At 39.7% G+C, this 23,748-nt stretch overlaps 2 protein-coding genes across 3 annotated transcripts in view; one reads left to right on the top strand and one right to left on the bottom strand.

Moving 5' to 3' along the window:
* Nucleotides 1-1,020, top strand: part of si:ch211-246m6.4 (transcription factor 15) — a 2,564-nt gene extending 1,544 nt beyond the window's left edge. Inside the window, exon 2 of the mRNA XM_037696316.1 lies at nucleotides 695-1,020. Within this exon, the coding sequence (XP_037552244.1) occupies nucleotides 695-730 (36 nt within the window). The 3' untranslated portion in view covers nucleotides 731-1,020. The remainder of the gene's footprint in view (nucleotides 1-694) is intronic.
* Nucleotides 1,021-3,994: 2,974 nt separating this feature from the next.
* Nucleotides 3,995-21,182, bottom strand: bzw1a (basic leucine zipper and W2 domains 1a). 2 transcript variants are annotated; one of them, XM_037696689.1, is made up of 12 exons: nucleotides 21,093-21,182; nucleotides 19,662-19,734; nucleotides 19,389-19,565; nucleotides 19,214-19,308; nucleotides 18,051-18,116; nucleotides 16,660-16,795; nucleotides 16,465-16,574; nucleotides 16,205-16,375; nucleotides 14,436-14,582; nucleotides 10,082-10,220; nucleotides 9,778-9,900; nucleotides 3,995-4,597 (listed from the first exon to the last, which is right to left on the bottom strand). In XM_037696689.1, exons 2-12 carry the CDS (start codon nucleotides 19,723-19,725, stop codon nucleotides 4,566-4,568), a joined length of 1,260 nt encoding a protein of 419 aa, XP_037552617.1. In that variant the 5' UTR covers nucleotides 19,726-19,734; nucleotides 21,093-21,182; the 3' UTR covers nucleotides 3,995-4,565. The 2 variants fall into 2 exon arrangements, with proteins under 2 accessions (XP_037552617.1, XP_037552618.1); XM_037696690.1 differs by lacking the exons at nucleotides 19,662-19,734; nucleotides 21,093-21,182 and having other exon boundaries at nucleotides 19,303-19,308; nucleotides 19,389-19,466.
* Nucleotides 21,183-23,748: the final 2,566 nt, after the last annotated feature.

The following is a 23,748-nucleotide window of genomic DNA, read 5'->3' as shown; positions in this document are numbered from 1 at the left end:
GCATTGGTATATTAGCAGTAGTAGCATTAGTGTAATTAGCAGTAGTCACATTAGTGCAATTAGCAGTACGTACATGGCAGAACTATGCTGAAGCAGGTCTCAAAGAGATCAATGTTTCTGAACGATTTGAAAACATCTTGAAGCAGCTACTTTATTGTATATTTTCGGAAATACAGTTCAAAAGTCTGAAAGGTGTAAGGCCCGTTTGCAAATTGAGCTGAATGTTTTGTTGTATAAAAGGCTGAAGTAGCACAGTCTGCAGATGTTAGATGCCAACACACAGAACAAAAACAAACAGGAAAACAATAATGTAAATACTAAAATCAATTAAGTTTTTATGTAGACCGTTGGAAAAATACAAAATAAAAGCACTTTGATCTTGTATCAAAGTAAAGGATTAAAGTTTGTGCAAAACTGATGTTAAGAGTTACAGTTCTGTTCTGAATCTAATAATCTTTCCCTGACTGCACATGTGGAAGAGGTGTTGACAGAGGGTGTCTGGACCCTGTGTGGTTAAATCAAGGAGACGGAAACTGGATCAGTGACTTGTCAATATTACATTTGATTATAATTTTTTAATATCATGAAGAACACAAACCAATGTTTTGTTCTAATCTGTGTAAAATTTGTTTGCTGTGATGCTTTCAATGAATTCTTTCGTTGGTAAAAAAAATATGTTTCCTCTCTCCCACAGCTCAGAGATGGAGGGAAACACTCAGCTGTTGTGTGACATGAAACACCCCGTCTTGTTTAATGTTCTGAACTTTGTAAATATACTTTATAAATATATTTATTTTATGAGATTAGACTGAATAACGAGCACTTTCTGTTCAGACTTGGGTGTTCTGAACCTCCGTGTTTTGGCTGAGACGTAACCTGAGCCGATGTGGAAAGCTGCACCTGATGTGGGGCTATTTTTGGTCCCACCAATAGTACAAACTACCCCTTGACCCCCCAACACCAAGACCCCATGTATCCTTCCTAAAAAAAAAAAAAAAAAGGCCCTTGTCACATGGAGAAAACTGAAGAGTGAGAGCAGTAGTTGCTGTCAGTTTACTGATGCCTTCAAGTACAGTCTGGAATGTTGGAACTTCCTCATCTAGTGCCTCTAGTGGTGAAGAGCGGGAACTGCATCAACACTGGCAGAGTTTATATGTTTTTACTGCAAGTCAGGATACAGAAAACCACCTTTGGTCAAGACATGCATCAAGTGTAACAATTTATTGTGTCATATCCTGCATCAGGAAATCGCAATACACCCATTAAATGTTATGTATACCCTGATATCAATGCAGTGTTGCACAAACATGCTAGCTAGCTAACTCAGTGGCAAGCTAATTCTACTTAGTGGAAATTATGTTGTGGGAATTTAAACGAAGCAATTCATTAGCTAAGCAAACATTGGCTATTAGAGCCAGCTTTCTCCAAAAAGCATTGTGATAACCCAAAAGTAACTAGCAATAGAGCTAGCAAGCTATCGTCATTGCTTGCAGACATTCAAGTTAGCTAGTTAATTCTATTACTCAATAAAATTATGCTGTGCTAACTTAAAGTTGCCACTTACTAACTTATTAGTTAGCAATAATACTGGTTCACTAACATTATGGTTAGCAAACTTATACTTAGATTGTGGCTTAATTTGAGCCTGATCCTTCCGAGACACAGGATCCGGGAACTCTTATTTTGACAGGGTGTGTTCTGGTAACGGTTTACTTGGATCCAGTAACTCTCAGTTTTACTAATACTAAAGATATGAACAAATATGAATGAATACAACTTACATTGGATATGTAAACTGAAAATAATTACATAAACACTCATTTTAAACACAACAGCCACTTACGAGCTGCCTCTTCAAGCAGCATTTCCGAGTCTACCCTTAAAAAAAAATATCCATCCCTAAAAGAGTGTGGTGGGGGTGAGTGCCGAGCTAACCAGTTGTACGCGGGCAGGAACTCAGGCAGCGGCCAGGAACAGACGGAGGCACTGGAGGTTTCACGTATGGAGTCGGACGACAATGAGCAGTGTCTGGCAGGGCCAAGATTCAAATAGTGGGCGGGCCGGCAGGATGGGGGTGTCTGGGGTTACTCCCCCACTGTCCCTGCTCGTTATTGTACGACTCCACATGAACCTCTAGACGCCTACCTGCGGCTGTTAGTTCCAGCCCGCGTACGACTACCTTTTTAGCTTGGCAGTCACCCCCACCACTCTTTACGTGGCAGAGATTTTTTTAAAGGGTAGGCACAGAAATGCTACTAGAAGAGACAGATCATATGCCCTGGCATTTAAATTAAGCCTTTATGTAATTATTTTCAGTTTACATATTCAATATAAATTTTATTAATTCAAGGCAGTCATATTTGTTCATAACTTTATTAGTAAGCCTGAGAGTTCCAGGACCTTGTTCCAGCAGGATCCGGCTCAAATTAAGCACTGCATTCCAACATCGATCAGTTTACAAATTAAGCCCTTAGTTACACTAGTAGGTATTTTTTACTTCCTGGTAAAATACATGTGCAAACTTGGCTAGTGATAGAACTCATCAGCTAACCTAATATTAGCTAGCAACAGATAACATCGTTGCAAGCAGTCTTAAGTTAGCTAGCTCCATTTGCTCTATTTTCAAATAGTTGCTTAAAAAAAATGATGTGCCTACTAAGTTGCTAATGGAACTCACAAGCTAATTTAACATTAGCCGTTGAGCAAACCAACTCCGTGAGCAAACTGTAAGCTAGTTTTTATAGCCATTGCTGTTTTTGCTTTAAATGACATGGTTCTAGTCTTTAATGAGCAATTACTTAAACTGAGCTCAGTTCAGTTTGTTTACTGTATGTCAATTCACAATAAAGTTTATCTCAGGGAAATAATTTTTAAATCACATTTTTTTTTTTATTGATTTCATAGGTTGGTTTGTTTTTTTTAATTCTCCAACTACACGGCTCCCTAAATGTCTTCATTACCACTTGTGGTAAATTTACCATAAATCTAAACTTTTTTTTTTTTAAACGGAGCTTGTCTGTTGCTATTTTACTTCGAAGCTTTTTGATATTGATGCATTCCCATTTTAAAAGTGTTTCTTGCAAACATTTGAAATGGTTTACATTGCGTATGTGCAAGAAGTTCCAACTGAATTGTAAAATGTCTCAAGAAAAAAAAAAACTGTGGGGAGTGTTTTTACTTTTTCATTTAATGTGCATTAATCTGACTTTTGCACTTTTTTTTAATAATTTGGAAATGTAAAAAAATGAACTAAATCCCTTTCTTTGATTTAGCACTGAACTATCAGAAGTTAATGTTGCTCACTACCTCAGTTGTGTTTTAAATATAAATACCTCTACATCTAATGAGTAATGCGACTACAGTACTTGAAAGTCTGAAAACTTTTTTTTTTGCACATTACAAATACTGAAAAGCTGCTTAAAGGAATGTATTTTTGTACAAAATAAATAAGGATACAAAAGGTCTTGTTTATTTTATGCAATAAAATGTATTGTGCCTTTCGAGTCTTTTTAAGAACCAGTGTAGGTGTTGGTGGGCGGAGCCTTATCCGACCAATCAGGTTAGACTTTGCTTTAACGTCAGCTCTTTGAATGTAAGAATGTTTCTTTTAGACGAGGGTGGATCTTGGATTAATATAAAGACAGGTTTATAATTTAATATTTAATCCCAAAGTTTCACTAAATGTGGGAATCCTGGATCCCCAGGTCATCTATATAATTTTAAGAATATTGAAGACATGAAAATAATTAAAATTCTAATTCTGCATTAGTTTTCCCACCTTGTGTAACCATGTAAAATAATTTGTACATAAACAACACCTTGTTTAAAATTTATAATCTAGTTGACCTTGGCATCTCCTTGATTTTTTTATTAACTCCTCCGGAGTCTGAGCTCTTGCAAACTTATTATTTTGAACACAATTTTACTGCGCTTTAGTTCAACGGGAAGAAATGGACATTACTGCAAATGAATAAAAGCCAAAAATCACCGTAAAACCATTTCAATATTCTTTATTAATTAAAAAAGTCAACTGGTTTATATCCGATTACAGAAAGTAGAAACCTTTAGTATTTGTGTGGCTGGCGATGAGTCTTACTGGGGTGTTGGCGTGTCTCCTGACGGACTGACGAGACGTGACCCGGAAGTAAAAAAAAAAAAAAAAAAAAATCCAAGTTATATAGACTGAACTGAACCAACAGAGTCAGGCTGAAAATATTTTAAGTACAGCTGGACAAAAATATAATATTTTGGCAAAACTGATTTCATCCATGATCATGAAGTGAAATGTGCCGGCTTTCTATTCAAACTGATCGAGAGGAATTGTTCAAATTACAAAATATGAATAAAGATATTGATTTCTGAGTTGCAAAGGACAGAGCCCTTCTTAGTTTATTTAAATACTGCTTTAATGAGTCATTCAGTTAAGTGTGTATGCACGTGTTTGTGAGTGTAGGGGGATAAATAAGTAACAGGAGGTAGAAAAAGATGGGTCGGGACGTTCTACAGCTCCTGTTGCTACAAAACAAAGAAAAAAAAAAGTGAAAACAAACAAAAAAAAAAAAGTTTCAGTCCGCCTCCTCCTCTTCTGATTCGGATTCTGTTGACACAAAACATAAAAAAAAATTAGACATTTTCTCCTTTCAGAAAGTAAAGTATCAAGTTCTGAGAAGTAACGTCAAAGTTCATGCTCAATAATCCATAAGAAAATCCAACAATGTTCAGTCACGTCATTTGGACAATTTATTTATCTTTTTCTTGCCGAGACTTTTCGTCCTTCATCCAAAGGACTTCTTCGATCCGAGGAGCCACCAACAAACAAGACTGATTCCCACAAAAAGCACACTCCATTGTGGAAAAACTTAGCAAACTTGATTTTTTGTATTATTATTTCCACTATGGAGTATGCTTTTTGTGAAAAATTAGCATATTGCGATAAAGGTCATTATTTCTGCCATTCTCAATGTTCCAATACATATTGAACATTATCATCGATATTGTTTATCTTATTTCTTATATAATGTATTGTTTATTAACATTTTAGGAACTTGTGTGAAATCTTTTTATCTGTTGCTGCTGATACACTGGAATTTCCCATCCGTAGGACAATAAAGGCCGTCTCTATTCTATTCTATTTTCCATGATGTAATGATAAAAATGAAACTTTCATATATTTCAGATTCATTGCACACCAACTGAAATATTTCAGGTCTTTAATTGTTTTAATACTGATGATTATGGCATACAGCTCATGAAAACCCAAAATGCCTGTCCCAAAAAATTAGCATATCATGAAAAGGTTCTCTAAACAAGCTATTAACCTAACCATCTGAATCAACAACGTAACTCTAAACACCTGCAAAAGATTCCTGAGGCTTTTAAAAACTCCCAGCCTTGTTCATTACTCAAAACCGCAACCATGGGTAAGACTGCCGACCTGACTGCTGTCCAGAAGGCCATCATTGACACCCTCAAGCAAGAGGGTAAGACACAGAAAGAAATTGCTGAACGAATAGGCTGTTCCCAGAGTGCTGTATCAAGGCACCTCAGTGGGAAGTCTGTGGGAAGGGAAAAGTGTGGCAGAAAACGCTGCACAACGAGAAGAGGTGACCGGACCCTGAGGAGGATTGTGGAGAAGGGCCGATTCCAGACCTTGGGGGACCTGCGGAAGCAGTGGACTGAGTCTGGAGTAGAAACATCCAGAGCCACCGTGCACAGGCGTGTGCAGGAAATGGGCTACAGGTGCCGCATTCCCCAGGTCAAGCCACTTTTGAACCAGAAACAGCGGCAGAAGCACCTGACCTGGGCTACAGAGAAGCAGCACTGGACTGTTGCTCAGTGGTCCAAAGTACTTTTTTTGGATGAAAGCAAATTTTGCATGTCATTCGGAAATCAAGGTGCCAGAGTCTGGAGGAAGACTGGGGAGAAGGAAATGCCAAAATGTCAGAAGTCCAGTGTGAAGCACCCACAGTCAGTGATGGTCTGGGGTGTCATGTCAGCTGCTGGTGTTGGTCCACTGTGTTTTATCAAGGGCAGGGTCAATGCAGCTAGCCATCAGATTTTGGAGCACTTCATGCTTCCATCTGCTGAAAAGCTTTATGGAGATGAAGATTTCATTTTTCAGCACGACCTGGCACCTGCTCACAGCGCCAAAACCACTGGTAAATGGTTTACTGACCATGGTATTACTGTGCTCAATTGGCCTGCCAACTCTCCTGACCTGAACCCCATAGAGAACCTGTGGGATATTGTGAAGAGAAAGTTGAGAGATGCAAGACCCAACACTCTGGATGAGCTTAAGGCCGCTATCGAAGCATCCTGGGCCTCCATAACACCTCAGCAGTGCCACAGGCTGATTGCCTCCATGCCACGCCACATTGAAGCAGTCATTCATGCAAAAGGATTCCCGACCAAGTATTGAGTGCATAACTGAACATGATTATTTGAAGGTTGGCGTTTTTTGTATTAAAAACACTTGTCTTTCATTGGTGGGATGAAATATGCTAATTTTTTGGGACAGGCATTTTGGGTTTTCATGAGCTGTATGCCATAATCATCAGTATTAAAACAATTAAAGACCTGAAATATTTCAGTTGGTGTGCAATGAATCTGAAATATATGAAAGTTTAATTTTTATCATTACATTATGGAAAATAATGACCTTTATCACAATATGCTATTTTTTTTAGAAGGACCTGTATATTAAGGCTTTATAAACCCTTCCCACACTCTTGCAATGTTCGTATTTCTGTTCGGCGTATTGTTTTTGTACTACTAGCCTTTAGCGTATTTTTAGTTCACCGTTTTTCTTAGTTCATATCTTAGATCTTTTTACCGTTTTTCTTTTACATTTTATACTTTTGGTGGATGTAACTGGGTCCCTGTGTACACAATTTTGTTCCACCACATGACATGTGGTGTGCATGACAAATAAAGAACCCGACTTAATGTTCTAAACGCTCAAAGTGCACGGCGTGTCATGATCTCCGCTCACTGCCACGCCCACTTCTCCGCTGCAGTCACACTCGTGCTCGTCACCTGTGTCACTCCCACTCTCCCTCCTGCTGCACCTGTGCGCTGCGCTCCTTCAGTGCTCCCAGTCTCTGCCTCCCTGCCAGATTGTCTGATCGCCTCGTGCCTTAAGTATCCAGCATTCTTGTTCCTGCTCTCGTTCCTAAAGGCTCGGTTCAGGTCACGCTTGATTATTTTAAATAAACAATCCATGTCCTTGTGTGGCTCACTCAGGTATAAAACAGACCGTCCCCCCGTCCTTTCTTTTTATTTTGAGGCCGTCTGTTGTGCACCCACCCGTTGCGTCTCTGGGACACGATGAGAAAAGACAGACCCCAAGCCCGCCCCCTCCTTTCTCTTCCTCTAATATGACAGCCTCAGAAAGAGAAAAGGGGGGGGGGGGGGGGTCCGTCTTATAAGGGTTAGAAAACGTATTCACTCTTATTTTCTCACCTAAGCATTTTCTACCATATTTTACATTTGTTCATCTGATCTGTTCATCCCTGCTGCCTGAGCAGTCGCAATGGGGAAAGACAGACCCCAAGCCCGCCCTCCTTTCTCTTTCTCTGCTGCGACAACCTCGGAAAGAGAAAGGAGGGGGCGGGTGTCTGTCACAGGAGTCTTCGCTCTACTGAGGCTGTCACAGCAAAGACGCAGGCTGCTGTGTGTCTGCTCTGCTGTGACAGCCTCAAAAAGAGAAAGAAGGGGGTCGTCTTTCCCCATTGCCAATCGTGTGTCGTATACAATATTACGTTGAAAACCCATGAACATCGAACTGCGAAAAATTGAGGGACTACTGTACTTGACAAACTTTTTTTTCTCTGCGTGAGCAAAACGTGTAAGCAAACATTTGTGCCAAACACATGACAACAATAAAACTTATTTTATAACTGTCAGCAGACAGAGTTTATACAAATAAAACTTAATTTACTTGGGCAGTTTGGCAAGGCAACAACAAAAAGCTGTGCCCACTCTTACAGCCTTCAGTGCAGAACCCAATTAATCTTGTCACACAAACTTTTGTGTGTGTTTTATGCCAGTGATCAGAAAATACCTAAAAACATCCATCACTAGTTTTTCCAACTCCTAAGAGCTCACGCATTAATAGAAGCATTTTAATTCAATCGTTCTATAGAGGAACTCTGAACAAAATGTGCCCGTTATAGCTTTGTAACATTTGACAATTTCTGATATTGCTTCTTTTCATTTTCAAATAAACTAAGAAAATCAGGACCACCCAACATTTCTGACTTCAGTCAGCTGAACTAGTATTTCTAGTTTCTACTTTCCCCATTTCTACGCCGATGATTGCCAAATTTACTTCCCCCTGAGGCACAGAGGCACACGCTCTATTCAGCCTCTTCTTGACTGCCTGGCTGACATCCGGGACTGGATGGCTTTAAACTTCTTAAGCTTCAATGAGAAGAAGTCTGAAGTCATGCTGTTCCATCCCAGTGGCTCACTCATGAACCATGACATTGATCTTTTCTCTCTAGCCCCGCTAGAGAAACAAAAGGTCACTAATCTGGGGGTGATAATGGACCCGTCCTTAAAACTCAACAGTCACGTAAACATGATGGTCAAATCCTGTTTTTTTCAGCTGAGACAGCTGTCTAAGCTGAAACCTATACTCTCCAAAAAGAACCTTGAGACAGTGATCCACGCCTTCACAACATCTAGGCTTGATTACTGCAATTCACTTCTGTTTGGAATCAGTCAGTCCTCCATTGCTCGTCTACAACTGGTCCAAAATGCTGCAGCCTGATTTTTAACTGGTACAGGCTATAGAGAGCACATCACGCCAGTTTTGGCCTCCCTGCACTGGCTACCCATTCACCTTCGGATCCAATTCAAAATTCTCATGTATGTTTTTAAATCACTGAACAGTTCCGCCCCATCCTATCTCATTGATCTTCTGCAGCCATATGTCCCACTGCGCTCTCTGAGGTCAGCAGACCAGATGCTTCTCTCAGTCCCAGAAACCCATCGTAAGCTCAGAGGTGACAGGGCTTTCTCTGTTGCAGGTCCACGACTGTGGAATGAGTTGCCACTGAGTGTCCGGCAGGCTCCAACACTCTCAGTCTTTAAGTCTCGCTTGAAGACCCACTTCTATTCGCTTGCCTTTAACACGGTGTGATTTGTTTTGGTCCGGTCTGTTCTCTACTCTGTTGGTCATTTTAGTTAGCTTCTGCTGCCATTTGTATCTGTATTTCTATTTTATGCTTTCCTGTCCGCTGTGCATGTTTGTTTTCTTTTGTACAGCACTTTGGTTGGCCTTGTTGCCGTTTTAAGTGCTCTATAAATAAATTGGTATGGTATGGTAGTATTTAGACCGTTAAACCGAAAGTCCTAAGGAAAGTCCTTCCCCTCTCCCACCGAGGAAGTCTGCGGACCCATCAGAAGGTTTACGTATCTCACCAGAGGGAACTGGCTGATTATTCCATTCTTATCAGAACTCAGACAGTGCCACTGGAGTGTCCTTGGACACGCTCACCGCTCTCGTCATCTCCCCTCCCCTGCTGAATGTCTGCATCACTATGTGCGGGGTGTTTTTTTCAATTTCAGGCTACCTGACCTCGGCCAAGGATCGATAGTCTGTTAGGATTTTTTTTGCCTCCAAATACTATACATGTTGTCACTTTCATTACTTTTTTGTCTGTCTAAACAGGTCTCATTTGTAAATGAGTCCTCAAGGCTCAATGTGATTAATCCGACTAAATAAATGAATGAAAACTTTAACGTGAACGTCTGATGTTGAGGGTTCTTTACCTTCCTCGGCGTTTTTAAGCCACTCCACAAATTTCTTCATTTGCTCGAGGAAAACGCTCTTCCCCTTGGCAAGGTGGGCCTCGGTGTACCACTTCAATATGGCCTCTTCGCTCAAAACATCAGCTGTTCAAACAACAAACACGGGTCAAAGCTCCACTCGGCACAAAGTGCATATGCTAAGCTGCTAAACTAGGTGGGAAACATCTGAACAGTTCTGAGCTTTAAAAGCGTATGAATGAAAAACAGCTGAACTAAAATATTTTGTTAAAAACACGAGAAATGGTCAAAACAAGGCCAGGTTTACCTTTGTAGAGGAGCACCACGATCTTCTGAAAGGCCTTCATGAAGTGGATGTTGTCGTAGCAGTACTCCTGGATCTTCAGCAGCAGGCTGAGCTCAGACAGACCCTGGGAGGTGAAGGATTTCAGCAGAGGGCTGTATTGCTGTGTAGAAAACAAGAAGTTGGGTTAAAGCCCCATAAAATCACGTTTTAAACTTAGTTAATGTGCGTTACAGTCCATCACGTGGTGAAGAGTGTTGCCACGAGTAGCGTAGGGGGTGAGGCTTTGTGACTAATTGGTACAAGTTAGGAGGGTTTTACTTTTACCGTTTGATGGACAACAAGACTACAAATAATCCCAAACAATACGTGAAATAAAAATGTATGAATAAAACTATAATCAAGTTCGTCTTAAATTGCAGACATGTTATCTCAAACATCATAATCAGTGCCTCTCATAAACCTGCCAATACTCAGGCTTCAGTCAAACCATAAACTACAACTGATGCATCATGAAGGACCCCACTCACCCAGCACACACACTTTTGCCCTGCTCCCCTCAGGAAGGAGGTTAAGGAACATTAAGTGTAGAACCACTAGACTGAGGAACAGCTCAGACTCATGAATCTCTAACCAGAATAACCACTGTGAAAAAAAATCACATCGTGTTGCTGTTGATCCGTTTCATGTTGCCGTGTTCATTCGTGCTCATCTGCTCACACAGACTCATGTTTGTGCTGCTGTTCGGCGTAATGTTTTTACGCCATTAGTGCTTAGTGTATATTTAGTTGATGTTTTTCTCAGTACACAATTTCGCTCCACCACATGTGCCACATGGGGTGCGAATGACATGAACCTTGAATCCATTTAAACTACATTACCCACAAGGCATCAGTTCAAAACTGGAAGTCATGATTCGCTTTACTCTGCTTCTAACTGGATTTAATACAGGGGTGTAATCAGGTGACGAACGACTCACAAGGAACGATAAATGTTAAAAGTCGCTATATTTTTTCCACACACTTTGAACACTGCTGCGGCTAATTTATAGATTTTTACAGGCCAACGGGCTTCATGCCGCCAAAATGTTGAGCACTTGCATAACGCATCTTCCGCTGGACACGACGCTCCACACTATAAGTCACATCAGTCCATATTTGTCTAATAAAGTGGAAAAATCCATAAATGTGTCGCTTCGCCGTATATGTCGCAACTATTATGAGTCACCGCTGACGCATCACATTTCTTACGCGTCACCGTTGATAACCCGGAAATGTGGACCGGTGTTTTGCCAAAAAAAAAGATGGGCTGCCAAATGGCGGCTGCGGGAGCATGCATGGGAGGACTTCAAACTTAAAAACATTTATTTGTTTGCTCAAAATTATATTAAAGGTGTGTCTCAGTCTAACGTTTGCTTCATAAATGCACTGATCGTCAAATCAGCTGCATCTTGCTGGGGTGGTGCAGCTATTTTGTTGGTTCCAAGCAGAGAGCAGAATGAAGGTGGGGCGATTATGGCAGGCCAATTGTGTCATTAATAGCTGGTGAAGATTCTAAGTCATCCAGGACATGGTAAATTTAAAAAAAAAGACAAGTATAATAAATAAAGTCCAGTTGTTTTTGTCTTGAACTTTTTTGAGTTAGTCATTTTAGCAAAGTTTACTTATTACATGATACAACCGCATGCCATACAACTATTACTACTCTGCTGGAGGTGGAACTGCTCAATTTAATTTATTTTTTCAGTCAGAATGAATGGAAATGGTCATATCTCGGCCAAAAAATAGTTTATAAATATGGGGGGTGGGGATCTTTAAATATGTTGCTTCGGCCTATATGTCGCAGGGCATGTAAATTATGCAAAAAAAACAAAAAAAAAACTGCGACTTATACGCCAAAAAATGCGGTAGCTGCCCAAAGCACGTCTCATGATCACGTGATAAACATGAACCCTGGGGGCACAACGATTTGCAGCCACTCGGCAGAAGTGTGAATCATGCATGTAAAGTGGCTCAGTGGGAGGCTTTGGATGACTAGCGTTGATAAATCATTTACCAGAACAGGCCGCATGCAAAGAGAAACTTTTCTTCGTGGATCCCGACAGCGTGGAGCAGTGTCAAAAAAAATCCACCATCACCAACGGGTTTCGAAAGGCTGGACTGTTGCGTGTTCACAAGCTCAAGTGCGAATTTGCCTCGAGATGAAAGTGACGTCGAGAGCGACAACGAAAGACACGGAGGACGTGCGATGAAGTTTGTCTGAGGTTCAATTCTGACACTGAAGACGACGACTTTAGTGGAAGATGAAGACCGATCAATGACTTTTCCTGCTAGGCTACTATACCAGTATTTTATTTTTTAACCAGCAGTGTTACCAGCTCTGTTCGAAAAGAAAAAAAAAAAAACATTTACTTTACATATTTGTCTATGTTCCCAGTAAGTATTTACTTACAAGTTTAATAAATCTTTCTGTGTAAACATCTCGTGTTACAACATGGACACTTGCGGATTATATTCAGTTGCGCTCAATATTCTGGAAATTACGGTACTAAACACTCATGTTTACAGTGGTGATCACCAGTGTTGTTTAGGAAAACTTTATTGAATATAAAATTGTAGTCATCAGAATAGTTTAATTTTCTTTAAGCCATTTTATTTGACCGTTTTTGTTGTTGGTCGTGGTAAATGTACTGTACTTATCTAGCACCTTTCTATCTCATCAAGATACTCGAAGCTCTTTACAACACAATCTGTCCTCACCCATTCATACAGCACTCTACTAGATCTATACCAAGACTAATCAGTGCTTTATCACATTCATACACCGATGGGACAAACATCAGAAGCAACGAGAAGTTCAGTGTCTTGCCCACGTGACTGCTGGTGGAATTGACCCCCCAACTCTCGCATTGCAGGACGAGGGCTCCAACCACTCGGCCACAGCTGCCTATGAGTCATGAGTGTTAGTTCTGGCTATAAAATTATTTTAATGTTACTAACACTCATGACCTCATCTTTAAATTTAGGTTTTTGTTTTAATATTCAGTTTAAAAGTATTTAAAAATGAGTAAAATTCCACTGGTTTGGCTTAAATTGGTTTTAAACAACACTCCAGTTATTTATTCTTTGCTTGTTACTCCTCACACATCATAGACTGGATATGTACCGTATTTTTTGGCCTATAAGTCAGTTTTTTTGCATAATTTGCAAGCCCTGCGACTTATAGGCCAAAGCGACATATTTATGGATTTTTTTCCCCATATTTATAAACCATTTTTAGGCTGATATGATTGTTTCCATTCATTTTGACTATGAAAAAAAAAAAGGGAGCAGTACCATTTTCATCCACTTGATGGCAGCAGAGTAGTAATAGTGGTATGGCATGCTGTTGGCAGTTGTATCATGTAATAGGTAAACGTGGCTATAATGACAAATTCAAACAAGTTCAAGACAAAACAACTGGACTTTTACTTTATACTTTGTTTTTTTCATGAACTTTTTAGAATTTACCATGTCCTGGATGACTGAATCTTCACCAGGTTTTAATGACTCAATCTGCCTGCCATAATCTCCCCACCTTTATTCTGCTCTCTGCTTGGAACCGTCAAACCAGCTGCACCACCACGGCGATAATAAGAAAAGCAAATGTTAGACCGAGACACACCTTAGCTATAATTTAGAGCAAATAAATAAATGTCTAGGTGCTTTTGTTGTTAAATTTCTGTGAAACGAGCCGTTCCTCCTTCCTTTTTCTCGTCCTCTGCACGTTCATGGAGCACTGAGGCAGCGAAACTATTTTTTAAAGAAAGCTGATTTGACCATTAAAGTGCATTTATTAAGCAGATATTGGACTGAGACACACATTTACTATAATTTCGAGCGAACGTAAAATTGTTTTTAAGTGATAATCTTGTTAAATTCTTGTTAAAGTCCTCCCGTGAACGCTCCCGCAGCCGCCATTTGGCAGCCCATCGGTTTTTGGCACAACACCGGCCCACATTTCCGGGTTGTCGCGTTGACGCGAAATAGATGCAACGTATACGGTGAAGCGACGCACTTATGGATTTTTCCACTTTATTAGACAAATATGGAATGATGCAACTTATAGGGCGGTGCGACGTGTCCGCCGGAAAATACGGCATCATGGATAATAATTTACAATAATAATATTTTAATTTGGTAATTTCTGGTAATGACAGTAAGTTGGGGTGGGATGTTGTGAGAGAGTACACCTCCCCCCACTTTGAACGCTAAATAATTTTAAACCCAAAGTCAAATTTTAGCACATTCAATACAAGTGAAGGACTTCTGAAGGGAAAAGTCAAACGTGTTAACCAAACCCCCCCTGACGCAGTGTGGAGGTCATTTCAGAAGCAAACCTTCAAGTGTTTGATGGCTTGTTCAGTCACCAGCTCTTCCTTCTTGTTCCACTCCACGGAGCTCATCACGCTGGTCCAGATGATGCCAATCAAGGCCTGCTCAGAAAGGCTGGCCTTTTTCATCTCCTCTCTGGTGAAGGTGATGATCTGTGTGAGAAACGCAGCGTTCGTAATGCTTCAGCCATGTCGGAGACGCTCACTTAAACTCGTCTGAAAGTCACAAAAAGTCAGGCTTATTTAAACAAATGGGCATGAATCGTCATTGTAGTGAACTAGGCCTCCGACCAAAACCTGCCTCTGAAGACCTTCATGGGACAGGAACTGTTATTTCATTGATTTGAATCCAGAAATACAAATGAGCTCATCCAGAGACTTTCTAATTGTATCCTGAATCAATCAATTGAAAGAACACTTCTTTTTATATCATCATTACCATTTTACAATATCTTGATAATCAAAGTGTTTGGTTTACTTTCAACATTAGAAATGATATGAACTACTCATTTAAATCAACTGTGAAACAGTATTAATGATTTTTAAACCCCATTAGAAATGAGAAATCAAGTTAAATGTCTATTTACAAAGTAATTATGCATTTTGATCTTCTGTCTAAATGAGAAGTCAGTGATGTCGGTCGAAAGTCAGAGACAGTCAGAAAACAAGTTATTAGAACGAACTGTATCGTTTTTAAACCTAGCAGACGATGAAAAGAAACTGGCATCTGCGTTTGTCTCACTTCGCCATAACATTTCTCTGTCTGTATTAAACGTTCCTAAACATTCTTGCACCCTCTCTTGACTTTTAATAACCCTCTGACATCACTAGCACCACCCCCTGTTGGTTGTTTCAACCAATCAGGAAGTACTAAGTGACCGGAAGTGAGGACTCTAAAAAGTCAACACTTCCTGGAACTATTCAGTCTTTTCGACTCTTCAGTCTTTGATCTGAGTCTTCTCAGTCGAACTCAGTCTCTGATTATGGAGTCTTCCTAAGAGTTCCTAAGGAACTTTCAGATTTAATCAATAGCTGATGGATTTGACCGTGAGACGAGGGTCCGTCCATCTCAGCGGAGACAGCGCCTTGCTGTGAACTCACCCGGGCGTAACGCCCTACAACTTCGAAGGAAGCTTGTCTGTTTAACGGAGTAAACCACAAGATTTCTGACGATGCCCAGCCACCCTGACCAGAGACGCTGGAAAAGGATCGTACTAATGGACTTCTGTTCTGGAGTGGAGGTATCCCCCGTCTAAGGTAACGAAGTCTCTGCACGTCCTGAAGTGTACCGGAGGTTTGAGCTGGTGTTGAAAGAAGCGTGCTAATTCTGGTCAACAAAACATATTCCTTCCTTCATCCATCTCCCTTTAAACTTCTCCATCTTCCTCTAAATCTCTCTTGTAAATCTTTTTGCCAGTAAATCAATCTAGATGCCTTCAGAAATGTTCTGTTGTCTTGTTAGTAAAGCGTGCCAAGTTTTTATCAGAACCAGATCAGCAAATCAAGTGTACAATGTTTTGATGTTAAATTTTGATTCTGTTAAATAAATGACCGCATTTATTCTGATGGGTCAAAGAAAAATAACGTCTCATGTCACGGATTACACAATGAACACAGTTATTTCGTCACATGGCATTAATTTAACTCGAAAAAGAAAGAACCCGTTGTATTCAAGTAATTAATATTCTTTGGGCTTAAACTAGCTTTAAGAATGATTAATTAGTAGTGAAGCGACAGTTAAGCTGTCCCCCACTTTAACTACATCATAAACTCACCTCCTTCAGAGGGTCGCCATGGGCCATCATCTCCTGGAGCTCCTTCTGCAGCTCCTTCCGGGCGCCGATTGACTGCTGGTTGCGGGCAAAGTCGGACAGCTCCTTCAGCCCGGCGTCAGTAAAGTACTTAGAAAAATGCTCGCAGCTCCGCTTGTTGGCAGGAAAGAGCTCCTGGGCGGCGGAAACGTTCAAAAGCGAGTGTCACGCACACAAAGCAGACAAAACCAAATCTAGTTCGTGATTCCTGATCATAAACGTACCATCAGCCTGTTGTCCATCCCAACTTTGCGGAGACTGCCAGCAACAGAGTTGATGTCCTTCTCGTTGATCCATGACTTGAACAGCTTGACGGCGAAAGCTGCAGAGACTCCTGAGAAGAGACGAGGCAAGCTACTCCGACTGAAGATTTCACCGAAAACGGGATATTTGTGCAAGACGGGACTCGATGTTCTCACCCTCCTTGACGAGGTTCTCGTTGAAGAGGCTGTTCAGGATGGAGGCAGATATGCTGCCATTCGCCAGCAGGATGCCGGTCAGCATGGCGAGCTTGTTGCGCTCGGACTCGGTGAACCCCTTTAGAAACAGCAGCAACTGCAAACACAAACAGTTTGTTGTGTCCGCAGCCTGACGGGTTGGAACAATGACAACAATGGTTCTCCTCCAACCGGCGTGACTAACCGTCGGATCTGAAAGCTGCCAACTTGAACAGATAACGCAAGTGTTGGTGCCAGTTTACAACTACAATCTTTACCTTTAAACAGCTGCCGGCTCTGTCAACAAACGCAACAGTTCGGACAAGAGCTGGAACAAACCGCACGTTAAAACATTACACCTCTGCACCTGGACTTGGTCTTTTATCCCCAACATTAAAAACTTTACCAGAACCACCTTCTTCCACCTGCGTAATATCACTAAAATTAGAAACACCTCATCTAAAAATGATGAAGAACTGGTTCATGCATTTGTCACGTCTAAACTGGACTATTTCAATGGTTTATTATCGGTGTCCAAAAACTTCTTTAAAGTCTTCAGTTAATCCAAAATGTTGCTGCCAGAGTAACTGGAGTTACTGGGAGAGTTCATATCTCTCCAGTTTTAGCTTCTCTCCATTGGCTCCCTGTTAAACCCAGAATTGAATTGAAAATCTTATTTCTAACCTACAAAGCTCTCAACAACCTAGGTCCATCTTATATTCGATATCCTATTGTGCCATATTTTTATCACAGAGTGCTTAACTCTCAGACTGCAGGCTTACTTGTGGTTCCTAGAGTTTCCATAAGCAGAAGAGGAGGAAGATCTTTCAGTTATCAGGCTCCTCTCTTGTGGAACCAACTTCCAGTTTATGTCCATGAGGCTGACACATTGTCCAGTTTAAGACTTTCCTTTTTGATAAATCCTATAGTTAGGGTTGGCTTGCTATGCTGCTATAGGCTTAGACTACTGGAGGACAAATTGACCTCATTTCCTTAAATGAATTGTTAAAATTCAAGTTTTCATTTGATACTATTTCTTTCTTAACATGTGATTCTTGACCTGCCATTGTGTATCTGTTCTTCTCAAACCAAGCCAGTCGAAACAGATGGTCCCTTCTCCTGAGCCTGGTAAGCTAAAGGTTTCTTCCTCATGAGGGAGTTTTTCCACTGTCGCCTTCATGCTTGCTCAAGATGAGTTATTCGATGGAGTTAAACTCAAAGCAGTCTGCTCCTCAGATAAACAATGTTTAATTATAATTTTTAAATATGAATGTTTCTGTTCAGTGCCTTGAGATGACTTCGGTTGTGACTTGGAGCTATAGAAATAAACTGAATTGAATCTGCACAAACAAAGATAAGATTTCAACACTCACCTTTTTGATCTCCTCTTCGAACCCCTTCTCCAGGTACTTGTAACGCCTGATCAGCTTGTTAAAAACCTTTCAATGTGTGAAAGAATACACAAAACATTCACGCTGGGGATAAACGAAAAGTAAAAAGACTTATCTGAGATATGACGGCGCTTTAGGGCCAAGCTAATAAAAAATTAAAAATATATATATATTGGTCACACTAAGAAATTTTTTTAAGCCATAAAATAATGATAATAAAGTCTTAATATTATGAGAATAAAGCCGTACAAGATGTTTTATTTTTACAGCTCTCATATTTTTTCCCCACGAGTCGGATCCACGTGGCGACCTGTCAATCAATCCAGTGGGCGTGGCAGCAAATGACCAATCCGAAGCTAAATGCTCCTTACCTGCAGAGCACTGCTGCAGCCCATCATACTGATAATAATCTGATACTGATGTGCTGACAGATTAACCATTTCCTTATTTGTAAAACCAGTACCAAAGTAAAACTTAAGATGCTCAACATTCTTTACTTTACCACAGTTAAAATGTAAACCCTGCTTTATCGTGTCGGAGTTATTTGTATTTTTTTTATTATAAAGTTCACTCGTTTTTTTTTTAAACAAACAATTCTATATACAGTAAGAAATACAAATCACAAATTAAATGAAAGGCAGCAGAAAGAAGAAACATTTTAATATCTGCACCTTTTTCCAAAAACTTAATTCAAACAATAATAATTTAATAAAAACAAAATAACTCCTTCTTGAGCAACAATTCATACAAATACACATTAAGCTATTTCCGTTTTTTTTTGTTTTTTTTTAACAAATCAACTTTGATCATTTTCTTAAACATACGCATTGATCTGACATTTTTAACACCACTCTCCAGATTATTCTTTAATCCAATTCCTTGGATGGAGTTCGGATAATATTATGACTCGCTTAGCTTCAGATTGGTCATAAATGCTGACACGCCCACTGGATTGATTGACAGGTCGCGTCGTGGATCTGACTCGTGGGAAAATACAATTTAAAAAATTGACTTTATTCTTGTAATTTTAAGACTTTATTCAACTTTATTCTCATAATACTTCGACTTTATATTCATAACTTTATAGTTTTTAAATTGTTTTTTAGCGTGGCCCTAAAGCTCAGCCGTAGTTTACTGCCGTTTACCTGAGCATATGCTTGCATTGTCTCCAGGTCTTCTTGTGCCGTAAAGAGGCAGAATTCGGTGCGGGTCATGTCGTCAGACAGAGTCCCGCCTGGGGCTAAAGGATGACGTAAACAAATATTTAGGTTTAAAACAGAAATGCAAGAACAACATGTTGATAACCCCACAGCGACTCACCCAGCATTCCGCCGGCCACCAGGATGTCAAACAGTGTCTCTGCATACCGGCGGTAGTCAAGCTTGGCGCCAGAAGCATCGAGGAACTTCGCGACCGCGTCCAAATCAGTGCCAGTTTGATTCAAGCCTTGTACGATACTTTCTTGAAACTGAGTAGGGTCAAATCTCTCCTTTTCATCTGTGAAAGCAGACGCACGTCGATTCGAGGAAATTTTAAAAGGCCCTCGAGGCAGAAAAACAAATGTGTATTCAAAGCAGTGAAAAGCAGGGTCACCTCTTTTCCTCGTTTTGAAACGCTGGCCGGTAAGCGTTGGCTTTTGCTGCTTTTGATTATTCATAAAAGACACCTAAAAAGATTTAAAACAATGGTTACTGCTGTACAAACGAACTGTACACTCTGTTCCTTTATTTTCGGGTGCAATTGTCATGAGCTCCCCTGCAGAATCTGATGATAAATATAATAAATAATAAATATATAGCCTGTAAATGCCTGGTTGAGGACACTGGGGCGTGAACAGCCGCTTTAAGTGATTAAAAGAAGCAGGAGTTTTAGACTGTGGCCTCATAACTTTCATGCAAACAGACTCAATCTTGTCAGCTTTGCCGATTTTAAAAATTGTAATTATGTTATTCTTTTTGTTGCTTCTTAAACCAAACAGGATGATGGACAAAACAAATAAAAACAGATGCTGTTGAAGGCGTTTGTGGTCACGTGTCCTTTATAATTAGTTTGGTCTGCACTGTTTGCCAGCATCTTTCACTCAGATTGTCAAATTTTATTTAGTCGTTTGCTGCCAACTCTTTAAGATTTAATTTAATCATAACCTTTAATTATAAGACACTAATTTAGCCTATGTTTAATGGGCAGCCACGCAAAAGGAAATGAGGACCAAACAAAGGAGGTATAATGAAGATGGTGGTTGTTGGGTCGTGATTTCGACGAACTGCTGCAATCTTCGCATATTAAAAAAAATAAATAAATAAAATGTGTAAAACTTTAAATTAAACGTTTCAGGAATAGTTCTTAATACCACAATGCCGTTTGATGCGTTATAATCTGGGATCGTTAAAAAGTAATGCCGGCTAACCGAGGATTAGCTCAGGCTAACTTCGGGCCTCACCACGCGCCGGTGTTGAACCGAAAAAAAGCACCCCGTCCAGTGTTAGATGTGCATCGAAACAACAGTTGAAGTCCGTTACCTTTTCACAAAATGTGTCCACGTTTGATATGATGGTTAAGAGTGTGCGTGTGTCTAAACAATATCCAATGGTATCGTTACTTAAACCAACCTCTTGTAATTGACGCTCTTCAGATGAGCGTTTAATTGTCGGGGTGCGCTTTTAAGCACTACACCGGGTCGCTGCTATGTAGCCGGGCCTGCTCGGCGAAAAAACTGGGTTTAAACCACAAGGCACAAGTTGTAATCTTAAAAACACAGTGACTTGGTATAACTTTAGACACGAACTGTCGCCGAAATGTCACAACATGCTTTCCCCTTTTTACAAAAATGGACTTAAGGTGGATGAAAGCTAAAGCTAATGCGACATCATATCGACGAAACAAAATCGCCCTCCAGCGGAGTAATATTTTTCAAACGATAAGCCCCAAAACTTATTTTATAATATTTAATTAGACACACCGGCGCTCTTATAACATAGCTGATGCATGAGAAAACACAAGAAAGACGGAAATACGGGTACTCACCGAAATTAATGCAGATAAAAAACGGTTGTTAACCAGGGGAATTGAAGCAAGACTGGAGACAGAACGGCCCAAACAAAAAGAGCTTCCCGTCAGGACTTTGGCAGGCTCCGCCCACCGCGCAGGGGCGGGGATTCCGTCCACCATTAGACCGCCATCTTTTATTTTTCAAAGATTATGCCAAAGTAGTCACAGTAGTTGACACAATCAATAGTTGCAAATCAATTGTGTGGACATCTGAACAAAAATAATCTGAGGAGTTTCAATCAGGGTTTAATAATACAATAACTGCACTGGTGAAAGTTAGTAATTCTATTCTTATGGCATACTTATCCTGTTAGATCTCAGTGGTGAATCTGATACAGCTGATCACAATATTCTACTACAGAGGCTTGAATATGATATTGGGATTACAGGAATGGCTCTAAAATGGTTTAAATGTAGTCTGGTAGTTATGGAGTTCCTCATGCTTGAGTGCTTGGACGAATACTCTTTATATGCTTCATAGGTAAACAGCATGGGATAAATTTTCATTGTTATGCTGATGATACTCAGTTATATTCATATTGACGAAACAAAATTGCATTCCAGCGGAGTAACATTTTTCAAACGATAAGCCCCAAAACTTATTTTATAAGATTTAATTAGGCATACCAGCACTCTTATAACATAGTTGATGCATGAAAAAACACAAGAAAGACGGAAATACGGGTAACTCGCAGAAATTAATGCAGATAAAAAACGGTTGTTAACCAGGGGAATTGAAGCAAGAGTGGAGAGTGAACAGCCCAAACAAAAAGAGCTTCCTGTCAGGACTTTGGCAGGCTCCGCCCACCGCACGGGGCAGGGATTCCATCCACCATTAGACCACCATCGTTTATTTTTCAAAGATTATGCAACAGTAGTCACAGTAGTTGAGAATATAGTTGCAAATCAATTGTGAACATCTAAACAAAAAAAATTGAGGAGTTTCAGTCAAGGTTTAGAGCTCGGCACAGAAACTGCACTGGTGAACGTTACTAATTATATTCTTGTGGCAGACATGGCATACTGATCCCGTTAGATCTCGGTGGTGAATCTGATACAGCCGATCACATAATATTCTACTACAGAGGCTTGAATATGATATTGTCATTACAGGAATGGCTCTAAAATGGTTTAAATGGAGTCTGGTATTTATGGAGTTCCTCAGGGTTGAGTGTTTGGACAAATATTCTTTATACTTCCATTAGGTAAACAGCATGGGACAAATTTTCATTGTTATGCTTATGATAGTTATATTTATCCATGAAACCCCATGAATTAAATTAGTTACTTAGACTACAAGCATGTCTTAAAGACATAAAAACCTGGATGACCCTTAATTGTCTGCTTTTAAACTCAGACAAGACAGAGGTTTTGGACTGGAGCATGTTAGGAATAAATTTTGCAGTCTTTCACTTTCTCATTAATTTGGCCTTCAATTCTAATGCAAAAACCCTGGTGTTATTTTTGATCAGGATAAGGATATGTTTTTTAACCCGCACATTAAAAAAAGTAACCAGGACCACTTTCCTGCACCTGTGTAACTTATCTAAGATTAGAAACATCTTGTCCAAAAGTGATGCAGAAAGACTGATCCATGCATTTATCACATCTAGACTAGACTATTGCAATTGTTTATTATCTGGGTGTCTAAAACTTCTGTAAAAAGTCTTCAGTAGGTTCAAAATGCTGCTGCCAGAGTTTAAATGAAAATTGGTAGGAGAGATCATATTTCTTCAGTTTTAGCTTCTCTCCACTGGCTCCCTGTCAAATTCAGAATATAATTCAAAATCTTACTTCTAACATACAAAGCTCTCAACAACCTAGCTCCATCTTATATTACAGATTCCATATTTTCTTAACGGAGCATGTCAATCTCAGACTGCAGGTTTACTTGTGGTTCCTACAGTTTTCAAAAGTAGAATGGGAGGCAGAGCTTTCAGTTATCAGGCTCCTCTCTTGTGGAACTAACTTCCAGTTTCTGTCCTGTGAGGCTGACACATTGTCCACTTTTAAGACTGGGCTTAATTCTTTGTTTTATGATAAATCCTATAGTTAGGGATGGCTTGGATTCCCTGAGCTTTCCCTTAGTTGTGCTGCTATACTGACTCAGTGCTATATAAATAGACTGAATTGAATTATATGAAAATTATTATTTTATAATAGGTGAAATATGCTGGCATTAATTGTTTTGAATTTTGTTTTATTGCTGGAGAACGACTTTGGACCCACAACTTGGTGTTTATTGACCCACAGTGGGGTCCCAATTTTGGTAACCAACACTTCATCAGTTTAATATTTTAATACAGCACCTCTGAATTACCACTGATGATTTTTTTACTTGCATATTATTCATTAACATGTCACAAATCTGAAAATTAAGAGTTCCCTTTCTTGGTGATACAAAACAGTAATAATTAGAAAACTTTAAAATTATAAAAAGAAAAAAATATATTTAATATTAGTAAAGTCACAGGAGAGCACTTATTTTCTCAATTTATTAATGATTAAAGTCTTTTAATACACATACAGAATGTACATTTATACAGTTTTATTTGAACACTAAAATTGAAATTCTGACAATTTATAATTATTATTTTTTTTTTTTACTGGATTGGTTCCTAAAGTGAGAATT

The sequence above is a fragment of the Nematolebias whitei genome, chromosome 23, assembly GCF_014905685.2.
Source record: "Nematolebias whitei isolate Nwh7 chromosome 23, NemWhi1, whole genome shotgun sequence".
NCBI lineage: Eukaryota > Metazoa > Chordata > Actinopteri > Cyprinodontiformes > Rivulidae > Nematolebias > Nematolebias whitei.
The sequence above is the reverse complement of the archived record's forward strand: the minus strand, read 5'-3'. Positions and strand labels throughout refer to the sequence as shown.